Here is a 14,347-nt window from a genome sequence, read left to right as displayed (position 1 = left end):
GAGACCACAGTCAGGAGACCACAGTCAGGAGACCACAGTCAGGAGAGAGGAGACCACAGTCAGGAGAGGAGGAGACCACAGTCAGGAGAGGAGGAGACCACAGTCAGGAGAGGAGACCACAGTCAGGAGAGAGGAGACCACAGTCAGGAGAGGAGGAGACCACAGTCAGGAGACCACAGTCAGGAGAGAGGAGACCACAGTCAGGAGAGAGGAGACCACAGTCAGGAGAGGAGACCACAGTCAGGAGAGGAGACCACAGTCAGGAGAGAGGAGACCACAGTCAGGAGAGAGGAGACCACAGTCAGGAGAGGAGACCACAGTCAGGAGAGGAGACCACAGTCAGGAGAGAGGAGACCACAGTCAGGAGAGGAGACCACAGTCAGGAGAGAGGAGACCACAGTCAGGAGAGAGGAGACCACAGTCAGGAGAGGAGACCACAGTCAGGAGAGGAGACCACAGTCAGGAGAGAGGAGACCACACACAGGAGACCACAGTCAGGAGAGGAGACCACACACAGGAGACCACAGTCAGGAGAGGAGACCACAGTCAGGAGAGGAGGAGACCACAGAGGAGGACACAGTCAGGAGAGGAGAGTCAGGAGAGGAGGAGACCACAGTCAGGAGAGGAGGAGACCACAGAGGAGGACACAGTCAGGAGAGGAGAGTCAGGAGAGGAGGAGACCACAGTCAGGAGAGGAGACCACAGTCAGGAGAGGAGACCACAGAGGAGACCACAGTCAGGAGAGGAGACCACAGTCAGGAGAGGAGACCACAGAGGAGACCACAGTCAGGAGAGGAGACCACAGTCAGGAGAGGAGACCACAGAGGAGACCACAGTCAGGAGAGCACAGAGGAGACCAGAGTCAGGAGAGGAGACCACAGTCAGGAGAGGAGACCAAAGAGGAGACCACAGTCAGGAGAGGAGACCACAGTCAGGAGACCACAGTCAGGAGAGGAGACCACAGTCAGGAGAGGAGACCACAGTCAGGAGACCACAGTCAGGAGAGGAGACCACAGTCAGGAGAGGAGGAGACCACAGTCAGGAGAGGAGACCACAGTCAGGAGAGGAGGAGACCACAGTCAGGAGAGGAGACCACAGTCAGGAGAGGAGACCACAGTCAGGAGAGGAGACCACAGTCAGGAGAGGAGGAGACCACAGTCAGGAGACCACAGTCAGGAGAGGAGACCACAGTCAGGAGAGGAGACCACAGTCAGGAGAGGAGACCACAGTCAGGAGAGAGGAGACCACAGTCAGGAGAGGAGGAGACCACAGTCAGGAGAGGAGACCACAGTCAGGAGAGGAGGAGACCACAGTCAGGAGAGGAGACCACAGTCAGGAGAGGAGGAGAACACAGTCAGGAGACCACAGTCAGGAGACCACAGTCAGGAGACCACAGTCAGGAGAGGAGACCACAGTCAGGAGAGGAGAGTCAGGAGAGGAGACCACAGTCAGGAGAGGAGACCAGAGTCAGGAGAGGAGAACACAGTCAGGAGAGGAGACCACAGTCAGGAGAGGAGACCAGAGTCAGGAGAGGAGAACACAGTCAGGAGAGGAGACCACAGTCAGGAGAGGAGACCACAGTCAGGAGAGGAGAGTCAGGAGAGGAGGAGACCACAGTCAGGAGAGGAGAGTCAGGAGAGGAGACCACAGTCAGGAGAGGAGACCACAGTCAGGAGAGGAGACCACAGTCAGGAGAGAGGAGACCACAGTCAGGAGAGGAGACCACAGTCAGGAGAGAGGAGACCACAGTCAGGAGAGGAGACCACAGTCAGGAGAGAGGAGAACACAGTCAGGAGAGAGGAGACCACAGTCAGGAGAGGAGACCACACACAGGAGACCACAGTCAGGAGAGGAAAACGTGATAAAAACGAGATGAAAACAAGACCCTGGGCGTCTCCTTCAGAATAAAAGCCTCACCTGGGCGTCTCCTTCAGAGTAAAAGCCTCACCTGGGCGTCTCCTTCAGAATAATAGCCTCATCTGGTCGTCTCCTTCAGGATAAAAGCCTCACCTGGGCGTCTCCTTCAGGATAAAAGCCTCACCTGGGCGTCTCCTTCAGAATAAAAGCCTCACCTGGGCGTCTCCTTCAGGATAAAAGCCTCACCTGAGCGTCTCCTTCAGAATAAAAGCCTCACCTGGGCGTCTCCTTCAGGATAAAAGCCTCACCTGGGCGTCTCCTTCAGAGTAAAAGCCTCACCTGGGCGTCTCCTTCAGGATAAAAGCCTCACCTGGGCGTCTCCTTCAGAGTAAAAGCCTCACCTGGGCGTCTCCTTCAGAATAAAAGCCTCACCTGGGCGTCTCCTTCAGAATAAAAGCCTCACCTGGGCGTCTCCTTCAGAATAAAAGCCTCACCTGGGCGTCTCCTTCAGAATAAAAGCCTCACCTGGGCGTCTCCTTCAGGATAAAAGCCTCACCTGGGCGTCTCCTTCAGAGTAAAAGCCTCACCTGGGCGTCTCCTTCAGAATAAAAGCCTCACCTGGGCGTCTCCTTCAGAATAAAAGCCTCACCTGGGCGTCTCCTTCAGAATAAAAGCCTCACCTGGGCGTCTCCTTCAGAATAAAAGCATCACCTGGGCGTCTCCTTCAGAATAATAGCCTCACCTGGGCGTCTCCTTCAGAATAAAAGCCTCACCTGGGCGTCTCCTTCAGAGTAAAAGCCTCACCTGGGCGTCTCCTTCAGGATAAAAGCCTCACCTGGGCGTCTCCTTCAGGATAAAAGCCTCACCTGGGCGTCTCCTTCAGGATAAAAGCCTCACCTGGGCGTCTCCTTCAGGATAAAAGCCTCACCTGGGCGTCTCCTTCAGGATAAAAGCCTCACCTGGGCGTCTCCTTCAGGATAAAAGCCTCACCTGGGCGTCTCCTTCAGGATAAAAGCCTCACCTGGGCGTCTCCTTCAGGATAAAAGCCTCACCTGGGCGTCTCCTTCAGAGTAAAAGCCTCACCTGGGCGTCTCCTTCAGAATAAAAGCCTCACCTGGGCGTCTCCTTCAGGATAAAAGCCTCACCTGGGCGTCTCCTTCAGAATAAAAGCCTCACCTGGGCGTCTCCTTCAGAATAAAAGCCTCACCTGGGCGTCTCCTTCAGAGTAAAAGCCTCACCTGGGCGTCTCCTTCAGGATAAAAGCCTCACCTGGGCGTCTCCTTCAGGATAAAAGCCTCACCTGGGCGTCTCCTTCAGAGTAAAAGCCTCACCTGGGCGTCTCCTTCAGAGTAAAAGCCTCACCTGGGCGTCTCCTTCAGAATAAAAGCCTCACCTGGGCGTCTCCTTCAGGATAAAAGCCTCACCTGGGCGTCTCCTTCAGAGTAAAAGCCTCACCTGGGCGTCTCCTTCAGGATAAAAGCCTCACCTGGGCGTCTCCTTCAGAGTAAAAGCCTCACCTGGGCGTCTCCTTCAGGATAAAAGCCTCACCTGGGCGTCTCCTTCAGAGTTAAAGCCTCACCTGGGCGTCTCCTTCAGAATAAAAGCCTCACCTGGGCGTCTCCTTCAGGATAAAAGCCTCACCTGGGCGTCTCCTTCAGGATAAAAGCCTCACCCGGGCGTCTCCTTCAGAGTAAAAGCCTCACCTGGGCGTCTCCTTCAGGATAAAAGCCTCAGCTGGGCGTCTCCTTCAGAGTAAAAGCCTCACCTGGGCGTCTCCTTCAGGATAAAAGCCTCACCCGGGCGTCTCCTTCAGAATAAAAGCCTCACCTGGGCGTCTCCTTCAGAATAAAAGCCTCACTTGGGCGTCTCCTTCAGGATAAAGCCTCACCTGGGCGTCTCCTTCAGAGTAAAAGCCTCACCTGGGCGTCTCCTTCAGGATAAAGCCTCACCTGGGCGTCTCCTTCAGAATAAAAGCCTCACCTGGGCGTCTCCTTCAGGATAAAGCCTCACCTGGGCGGGGCGCAGGATGGACTCGGCGTCGATCTCGTTGTCACAGTTGGCTCCTTCATAATAAAACACTTCCTGTGGGTGTGGCTCCCGACCGAGGAGCTTCAGTTTGTTCACGGGGATCTCTGAGACGCGGACGAACCACTGAACCAGAGCCTTCTTCTCTCGCCCACTGTCTGAAACATCACATGAACCACTGAACCATTAGAAAAAGTGAAAAAAAATGGAGAAAAAATGGAGAAAACAGTGAGAAAAAAATGACAAAAAATGACAAAAAATTGACAAAAAAATGACAAAAAATTGACGAAAAAATTAGAAAAAAATTAGAAAAAAATTAGAAAAAGTGACAAAAATTTACACAAAAACGGACAAAAAATGTAGAAAAAAATGACAAAAAATTGACGAAAAAGTGAGAAAAAAATTGCAAAAAAATTGACACAAATTGGACGAAAAAGTGAGAAAAAATGTACAAAAAATGACAAAAAATTGACGAAAAATGTAGAAAAAAATGTACACAAAAAGTCACGAAAAATTGGACGAAAAAGTGAGAAAAAAAATTGCAAAAAATGGACACAAATTTGACGCAAAATTGAGAAAAAATGGACGAAAAAGTGAGAAAAAATGTACAAAAATTGAGGAAATAATGGACGAAAAAGTGAGAAAAAATGTACAAAAAATAACAAAAATTTTACGAAAAATTGAGAAAAAATTTTACACAAAAGTGACGAAAAAGTGAGAAAAAATGTACAAAAAATTACAAAAAATTGACGAAAAAGTGAGAAAAAAATTTACACAAAAAATGACAAAAAATTGACGAAAAAATCTCTCGCCCACTGTCTGAAACATCACATGAAGCACTGAACCAGAGCCTTCTTCTCTCCCCCACTGTCTGAAACATGAAGCACTGACCGTCTCCGTAAAGCTTCAGGACTTTGGCCACGTACGGATGGTCCTCGTCGTCTCCCTCGATCAGGATGTGCTGACCCACCGTGATGTGAGCGACCCGAGGCAGCCCCTCCACACGGATCGTCAGGCCCCTAAACACGTTAATAACACGTTAATAACATGATATTTATGATTAGTTTATAACTGGCCTGTACTGTATTGTTTTAAGTTCATTAGACATTATATCCCAAACCAGGCTCTTGTACAGGCACGCTATGATATTCTCACATATATCAGACTGTATGACGGCACAGGCCACGCCCTCAGCCACAGGCCACGCCCTCAGGCACAGGCCACGCCCTCAGGCACAGGCCACGCCCTCAGTCACAGGCCACGCCCTCAGTCACAGGCCACGCCCTCAGTCACAGGCCACGCCCTCAGTCACAGGCCACGCCCTCAGTCACAGGCCACGCCCTCAGTCACAGGCCACGCCCTCAGTCACTACGCGTATGGATCATTAAACAATCAAGTAATAAAGATCATGGACATAAAAACCAATCCGTTACCATCACTGCAACGTTCTCCAGAAGCATAAACAAGTAGAACTTAAAACCAGACCTGAGTTTAAAACGTTCACTTCTAGGGTTAAGTCCTGGCTAAAAACAAACCAAAGCTGTGCCCAGTTGTAGGGCTGGGCACGTTTAACGGTTCCTACCTGGTACCGACCGAAAAGCTCCGGTAGGGTTTTTGGTGCTAATTATCAGTACTTTTTCTCTCCAGACGTCAATAAATGATCCACAGTGAGTCTGAAAAAGCCTGAACTCATGAACAGCTTCAGCACAAATGCAGAAGCAAAGCTGTGACTTACTCACACTTCAGTCATTATCAGAGATGGCAGAGCCGCGGACTGAGTCAGGACTAAACCGGGACTAAACCAGGACTAAACCAGGACTAAACCAGGACTAAACCAGGACTAAACCAGGACTAAACCAGGACTGAGCCAGGACTAAACCAGGCCTGAATAAGAAACTAGACTCTTAGACAAAGAGAAAAGCAGTGACAACATGGAATGACAAAGAGCAACAAATGGGCTTTAGCTTTACCTTTAGCTTTAGCTTTAGCCCCGCAGAGCCTGAAGTTCCTGCTGTTGTTTAAACTCCAGCTGCACCGGAGCGTTTGGATCACAGATTGTTTGTGGAAAAGGTGAGGCTCACTCTGCATTAGCCATGTTTGGAACAGTTCTGGTGCATTGTCAGTGACAGAGTGAGCGCTCTCACTATGTAACAGATCTGTGACGTGTGAGGAGCTTTCACTGTGGAACAGCTCAGTGAGTTTAGAAAAGTTTATCTTCAGTAAACGGTCCTGATGTGGATCTGGTCTGTTCCTGCAGCTCAGGAGGGAATAATGTCCCAACTCTCTTTTTATCACGGCTTTAGTGGGAATGAAGTTCCAGGTGACGCTGCTGTTTGTTTTTTCCTGAACGATACTTTTTAGACACATTATTTTAACTCAATTAAAATAACACAGGTATCGAAAAAAGTACCGTTAAGGCACCGGTACCGAAAAGCAGGAATCGTTAAAGTAGTGGTATCGAAAAAAACGAACGGTGCCCAGCCCTACCCAGTTGTAAACAGCACTGAGTCTGAGTGAACACAGTGTGTGTGAGTGTGACTGACACAGTTTTATACAAATGTTGTATTTATGTATTTTATTATTGTAAACTGTGAAAGGCCCAACCAGGGACATGAGCTGAGAACTAGCACCAGCTACAAGCTCTTCATGCATCGCATCAGCTGCAAATATCACTGTAACTGTGTTGATTGTATCGTCCCTGATAAATAAATAAATAAATACTGGTGTTTCCTCAGTTGTGACGCCTGTATTAGTTTATTTGAGGAAAAAGTGAGAAAAAATTTAGAAAAAGTGACCAAAAATTTACACAAAAATAACAAAAAAAACGACAAAAATGTGATTAAAAAATGACAAAAAAATGACAAAAAACTGACAAAAAATGACAAAAATGTGACAAAAAATGACAAAAAAATGACAAAAAAATGACAAAAAAAGACAAAAAAAACGACAAAAATGTGACAAAAAATGTGACAAAAAATGACAAAAAAACGACAAAAAATGACCAAAAAACGACAAATATATGACAAAAAATGTGACAAAAAAATGTGACAAAAAAATGACAAAAAAAGGACAAAAAATGACAAAAAAACGACAAAAAATGACAAAAAAACGACAAAAATGTGACAAAAAAATGACAAAAAAATGACAAAAATGTGACAAAAAATGACAATTAGTTTATTTGAGTAGCTTTATTAGTTTATAGCTGGTGTTTCCTCAGTTGTGTCGCCTGTATTAGTTTATTTGAGTAGCTTTATTAGTTTATAGCTGGTGTTTCCTCAGTTGTGTCGTCTGTATTAGTTTATTTGAGTAGCTTTATTAGTTTATAGCTGGTGTTTCCTCAGTTGTGTCGTCTGTATTAGTTTATTTGAGTAGCTTTATTAGTTTATAGCTGGTGTTTCCTCAGTTGTGTCGTCTGTATTAGTTTATTTGAGTAGCTTTATTAGTTTATAGCTGGTGTTTCCTCAGTTGTGTCGCCTGTATTAGTTTATTTGAGTAGCTTTATTAGTTTATAGCTGGTGTTTCCTCAGTTGTGTCGCCTGTATTAGTTTATTTGAGTAGCTTTAGTCGTTTATAGCTGGTGTTTCCTCAGTTGTGTCGTCTGTATTAGTTTATTTGAGTAGCTTTATTAGTTTATAGCTGGTGTTTCCTCAGTTGTGTCGTCTGTATTAGTTTATTTGAGTAGCTTTATTAGTTTATAGCTGGTGTTTCCTCAGTTGTGTCGCCTGTATTAGTTTATTTGAGTAGCTTTATTAGTTTATAGCTGGTGTTTCCTCAGTTGTGTCGCCTGTATTAGTTTATTTGAGTAGCTTTATTAGTTTATAGCTGGTGTTTCCTCAGTTGTGTCGCCTGTATTAGTTTATTTGAGTAGCTTTATTAGTTTATAGCTGGTGTTTCCTCAGTTGTGTCGTCTGTATTAGTTTATTTGAGTAGCTTTATTAGTTTATAGCTGGTGTTTCCTCAGTTGTGTCGTCTGTATTAGTTTATTTGAGTAGCTTTATTAGTTTATAGCTGGTGTTTCCTCAGTTGTGTCGTCTGTATTAGTTTATTTGAGTAGCTTTATTAGTTTATAGCAGGTGTTTCCTCAGTTGTGTCGCCTGTATTAGTTTATTTGAGTAGCTTTATTAGTTTATAGCTGGTGTTTCCTCAGTTGTGTCTCTGTATTAGTTTATTTGAGTAGCTTTATTAGTTTATAGCTGGTGTTTCCCCAGTTGTGTCGTCTGTATTAGTTTATTTGAGTAGCTTTAGTAGTTTATAGCTGGTGTTTCCTCAGTTGTGTCTCTGTATTAGTTTATTTGAGTAGCTTTAGTAGTTTATAGCTGGTGTTTCCTCAGTTGTGTCGTCTGTATTAGTTTATTTGAGTAGCTTTATTAGTTTATAGCTGGTGTTTCCTCAGTTGTGTCGTCTGTATTAGTTTATTTGAGTAGCTTTATTAGTTTATAGCTGGTGTTTCCTCAGTTGTGTCTCTGTATTAGTTTATTTGAGTAGCTTTAGTAGTTTATAGCTGGTGTTTCCCCAGTTGTGTCGTCTGTATTAGTTTATTTGAGTAGCTTTAGTAGTTTATAGCTGGTGTTTCCTCAGTTGTGTCTCTGTATTAGTTTATTTGAGTAGCTTTAGTAGTTTATAGCTGGTGTTTCCTCAGTTGTGTCGTCTGTATTAGTTTATTTGAGTAGCTTTATTAGTTTATAGCTGGTGTTTCCTCAGTTGTGTCGTCTGTATTAGTTTATTTGAGTAGCTTTAGTAGTTTATAGCTGGTGTTTCCTCAGTTGTGTCGTCTGTATTAGTTTATTTGAGTAGCTTTATTAGTTTATAGCTGGTGTTTCCTCAGTTGTGTCTCTGTATTAGTTTATTTGAGTAGCTTTATTAGTTTATAGCTGGTGTTTCCTCAGTTGTGTCGCCTGTATTAGTTTATTTGAGTAGCTTTATTAGTTTATAGCTGGTGTTTCCTCAGTTGTGTCGTCTGTATTAGTTTATTTGAGTAGCTTTATTAGTTTATAGCTGGTGTTTCCTCAGTTGTGTCGTCTGTATTAGTTTATTTGAGTAGCTTTATTAGTTTATAGCTGGTGTTTCCTCAGTTGTGTCGTCTGTATTAGTTTATTTGAGTAGCTTTATTAGTTTATAGCTGGTGTTTCCTCAGTTGTGTCGTCTGTATTAGTTTATTTGAGTAGCTTTATTAGTTTATAGCTGGTGTTTCCTCAGTTGTGTCGTCTGTATTAGTTTATTTGAGTAGCTTTATTAGTTTATAGCTGGTGTTTCCTCAGTTGTGTCGTCTGTATTAGTTTATTTGAGTAGCTTTAGTAGTTTATAGCTGGTGTTTCCTCAGTTGTGTCGTCTGTATTAGTTTATTTGAGTAGCTTTATTAGTTTATAGCTGGTGTTTCCTCAGTTGTGTCGCCTGTATTAGTTTATTTGAGTAGCTTTATTAGTTTATAGCTGGTGTTTCCTCAGTTGTGTCGTCTGTATTAGTTTATTTGAGTAGCTTTATTAGTTTATAGCTGGTGTTTCCTCAGTTGTGTCGCCTGTATTAGTTTATTTGAGTAGCTTTAGTAGTTTATAGCTGGTGTTTCCTCAGTTGTGTCGTCTGTATTAGTTTATTTGAGTAGCTTTATTAGTTTATAGCTGGTGTTTCCTCAGTTGTGTCGCCTGTATTAGTTTATTTGAGTAGCTTTATTAGTTTATAGCTGGTGTTTCCTCAGTTGTGTCGTCTGTATTAGTTTATTTGAGTAGCTTTATTAGTTTATAGCTGGTGTTTCCTCAGTTGTGTCGCCTGTATTAGTTTATTTGAGTAGCTTTATTAGTTTATAGCTGGTGTTTCCTCAGTTGTGTCGTCTGTATTAGTTTATTTGAGTAGCTTTATTAGTTTATAGCTGGTGTTTCCTCAGTTGTGTCGCCTGTATTAGTTTATTTGAGTAGCTTTATTAGTTTATAGCTGGTGTTTCCTCAGTTGTGTCGTCTGTATTAGTTTATTTGAGTAGCTTTATTAGTTTATAGCTGGTGTTTCCTCAGTTGTGTCGCCTGTATTAGTTTATTTGAGTAGCTTTATTAGTTTATAGCTGGTGTTTCCTCAGTTGTGTCGTCTGTATTAGTTTATTTGAGTAGCTTTATTAGTTTATAGCTGGTGTTTCCTCAGTTGTGTCGTCTGTATTAGTTTATTTGAGTAGCTTTATTAGTTTATAGCTGGTGTTTCCTCAGTTGTGTCGTCTGTATTAGTTTATTTGAGTAGCTTTATTAGTTTATAGCTGGTGTTTCCTCAGTTGTGTCGCCTGTATTAGTTTATTTGAGTAGCTTTATTAGTTTATAGCTGGTGTTTCCTCAGTTGTGTCGCCTGTATTAGTTTATTTGAGTGCTGTAGTAGTTTTTATCTCACCTGTACTGGGTTTTCCTCAGTTTACGGTCGTATTCCTCCGCTCGGCCGCTCCACTCGTAAACTCTCCGCACTCTGAGTCTGGTGAAGTATTTCATCACGAAAACGGCTCAAAAACGGTGTAAAAACGCGGGATAAAGCGGGGATAAAGCGGAGACCCGGCCCTGTGGGAGCGGGACGCGGCTCGCAGAGGTTAAAGAGAAAATCAGCCGAAAAAACGGAGAAAAGCCGCAGATTAGAAACAAACACGAGCCACAACAAGCCGAGCTTTCCCGCGGAGGAGACGTCACTTCCGGTCCGGGCTAGGAAGTGAGCGGGACTTCCGGTTTAGAAAAATGAAAATACGTTAAAATAATAACAAAAACGCCGACAATAATAATAATAATAATAATAATAATGATAATAATAATAATAATAATAATAATAATAATAATAATAATAATAATAATAATAATAATAATAATAATATGCCGGAAATAACTTTTATTTTATTACCGTTTCTCGCAAAAACAAACCTATGAGCAGCTTGTAAACTTCGTGTTGCATAAGATTACATCGTACAGCGCCTTTTAACCCCTTAACCCCCGCCTGAACCGAGCACATTTTCTCCAGTTTGGCTTTACCCCAATCCAAAAGCTCCTGGAAAAAAGCAACAAAACTGAGACGAAAACAATGATGTAATGTGACGAAAAATGTGACAAAATGTGACAAAAAATGACAAAATCACATTTTTGTAATTTTTTGTCAATTTTTGTCAATTTTTCATAAATTTTTTGTCACATTTTTGTCAATTGTTTGTAATTTTTTTTGGTCATTTTTTCGGAAATTTTTCATCAAATTTTTGTCATTTTTTGTCAATTTCTTGTGACAATTTTGCCACTTTTTCATCAATGTTTTCTCATTTTTTGTCACATTTCCATCATTGTTTTTGTCTCAGTTTTGTTGCTTTTTTCCAGGAGCTTTCGGATTGGGGTAAAGCCAAACTGGAGAAAACGTGCTTGGTTCAGGTGGGAGTTAAGGGGTTCTTCTCACTGTGCCTGGTGGTCTAGAGCATCAGGACAGTAGTTTGGCGAATAGTCGACAGTAACACGCCGTTCTACGTGTTGAATCCACACGGGTCTCATGAGCACAGTAACTTACAGTAACTCTGGTTCTCTGAATGTGCACAGTCGAAACGGGACAGACAGAAAGAACCGTCAGGTGCAGGAGTAGTAATAATGGGGCTGCTTTTTTTGTTATGGTAATTTTTTCTTTGTTATGCTAATTATGTGTAAACAATCACACCTCCCTAACCACGTGGTGTCTAGACACAATGGCGCCACTACAGGTGCATGGGGCACATGCATGCAGGTGTATGGGCAACCGGTTCACACCACAGCAGACCCCCTCCTCTCACCCTTCCCCTGATGCAAAAGCATGTGACCCAATAGCTGTAACGACCTCACACCACAGCAGACCCCCTCCTCTCACCCTTCCCCTGATGATAAAGCATGTGACCCAATAGCTGTAACGACAATTGGTTGACGATGTTGTGTGTGACAAACTGTTTTTAAAAGTTTACTTTTAAGTAACATTAAACAGCTATGCTTTAAGAGCTAAGCTGCAATGTTTCATTTTTATTAGTCTTAACTTAGTTATACTATCTAGTTTTGGCTATTCCAAAGTCATTTTGATTGCTAGTTTGTAAGCTTTACTTCTGTAATGTTTCTTTAGTGGAATAATACTACTACTAATAATAGCGATAATAATAATAATAATATATTTTGTTGTTTTCATTATTTTATTTTAGAGAAATGTGTGCGGGCGTAAATACGGGGATTCTGTAAACAAAATAACATAAAAATAAAACGTTTTTGTTTACCGTTTTCCATAGGAAAACAAACACTGAATTAAAGTTACAGATACAGCAGTATATTGTGTATGACTTGTGGGTCTTTGAGCTAAATTAGTAGTAGTAGTAGTAGTAGCTTATTCGGTCAGTTCATTGCTTTAAACATAAAAACATTTCAGATAGAGCAGTGTTTTTGTGTCTGACTTGGGTGTCTTTGAGCTGATGCAGTAGTAGTAGTTCATTCCTTTAAATGTAAAAACATTTCCAATTCTTTGTGTACAACATGACCGAAAGGGTTTAGGCTGAAGTGAAAACTTATTACGTCTAAACCAGTTTACCCAGACTTCCACCAGAGAAAAACAAAACACAAACATTAATAATGAACAATATCGTGTGTCAAACAGAAGAGAAATGAGCATGTATCTGGAGTTAGTAACATACATTTCAGTATTCCAACAAATATGTATACATACATTTGTTTTATGTTCATTTACTTGAAACTAAATCATGTCATTATTATTTTTTATTTATTTTATTTTATTTTTTCTTACTTTATTCATCCTAAGCTTATATATTCTTGAATTTTAGTAGCTTTAAACAACTTTTTGAAAGCTTTGACTGTTTGGGACTGTTTTGACTGATCTTCCAGGTCGTTCCACAGATTAACTCCTCTTACAGAAATACAACGACTCTTTTTATTCTTTTTCGCTTTTGCTTTTTTTGAAAATAGCAGTTCCTCGGAGGTTATACTGACTTTGCTCCTGTGTTCAAAAAGCTCCTGGATGGGAGGAGGGAGAAGATCATTACATGCTTTGTACACAATTACTAATGTATTTAGATCAACAAGATCATGGATAGGGTTCGTTGGTGCATAGAAATCTGCTTTTTTTTTGAGTAGGAAAATAGGATGTGTATTGGATTTATAATTGTTTCCCCATATTTCCAAGCCATAATTTAGGTAAGGAAGTATGAGGGAGTTATACAGTAATAGAAGAGATTATTTTATCGAGTACAGTTTTCAATTTGTCAATTACAGCAATGTTGCTAATTTTGTTTTTAATTTACTTATATGCGATTTCCATTCAAGTTTACCATCAATGGTAACTCCTAGATACATACATTGTTTTGGCATGGCGGTAGTGATGCTTTTATCACTGTGTCTGCCTTCTCAGACCACTTAACTCGCTTAGCTGATTAATATGCATACTGTATGTGGTCACGTTGCTAAAGCTAGTTTTCATTTTAGTGAAATGTGTGTGTGGGCGTAAATACGGGGATTCCGTATATTGTGCATGACTTGGTTGTCGTTGAGTTGGTGCAGTAGTAGCACAGAGGAAACACGCCTAAATAAAACATCAAATGATGTAAAGATGAGCCCATAGAGCGTGTTTGAAGTAAAACATTTCAATCTGCATCCCGGCTGAAGAGTCCTGACCACTTAGGTGTCTAGACAAGGCTGACACCTGACATTAACATACAGTATGCGCCTGATCCTCACCCCCCTCGCCACCTGCCCGGTGATAAGGAGTTTGCACAAGGTTCTATCTGATTCTGAAAAAAAAAAAGAATGAACTATGGATCAAAGCAAAGCTTTTGCATGCCAAAGACTGTGTTCAGAGCGTGTCACAATATTAAAAAGGAATTGTATGATATCAAACATGTGGACAGTGTAGCAAAACGTGTCTCGTAAAAGTTAAAAATCAAGTAACTCAATGAGGTCATCAATTTTGAGGATCCATGCAGATGCCAAAAGAGCAGCATAGAGGTAAAAGAGACTGTGTTAAAGGAAAAAAACATAAACTGGAGAAAATTGGTTTTCAATGACAAGACTGAGGCGGTGGATGCAACAAAGACTACCACTCCAACCCAAACCAAAAGTCATGCAAACTGCAACCACTCTTAACATAATGGAAAGTACACAAACCAAAGAAAGCACTCCAAACATCCAACCTGCGATCAATGCAGCATACCTTCACCACCAAAATTTGACAGAGATCAAAGTTTACTGGGACATTTTCTGTAAAAGCAAAATGAAATATCAGACCTGCTCATCAAACAAACCAAAAAACAACTCAACTACCACACCTAAATGAGCTCAATTTGTCAACCAAAACCATAATAAAGCTGCCAAACAAACTGAAAGAACAGTTCAGATATGTTGCATGTGGCGTCCAAGAAGCACAGAATCGCAAGACAAATTTCACTGACATTATAATTATTATTGAGTGTCAGTTAAAAATCATCACTGATCCCTTATTTGGTGAACTTCAAACT

At 42.0% G+C, this 14,347-nt stretch overlaps 2 protein-coding genes across 2 annotated transcripts in view; both read right to left on the bottom strand.

The window, feature by feature from the left end:
• orc1 (origin recognition complex, subunit 1) overlaps positions 1 to 10,343 on the bottom strand; it is a gene marked incomplete at its 3' end in the record, with an annotated part of 51,576 nt that extends 41,233 nt beyond the window's left edge. Inside the window, exons 1-3 of the mRNA XM_079558739.1 lie at positions 10,246 to 10,343; positions 4,770 to 4,901; positions 3,868 to 4,036 (exon numbers count right to left, since the gene is read on the bottom strand). Of these exons, the coding sequence (XP_079414865.1) occupies positions 3,868 to 4,036; positions 4,770 to 4,901; positions 10,246 to 10,340 (396 nt within the window). The 5' untranslated portion in view covers positions 10,341 to 10,343. The remainder of the gene's footprint in view (positions 1 to 3,867; positions 4,037 to 4,769; positions 4,902 to 10,245) is intronic.
• Positions 1 to 14,347, bottom strand: part of LOC306964897 (NACHT, LRR and PYD domains-containing protein 14-like) — a 318,924-nt gene that overhangs the window by 131,024 nt on the left and 173,553 nt on the right. The window lies entirely within an intron of this gene.

This window comes from Gobius niger, assembly GCF_951799975.1.
Source record: "Gobius niger genome assembly, chromosome: 6".
Classification (NCBI taxonomy): domain Eukaryota; kingdom Metazoa; phylum Chordata; class Actinopteri; order Gobiiformes; family Gobiidae; genus Gobius; species Gobius niger.
Note: the sequence above shows the minus strand (reverse complement) of the source record. Positions and strands in the feature narration are given on the sequence as shown.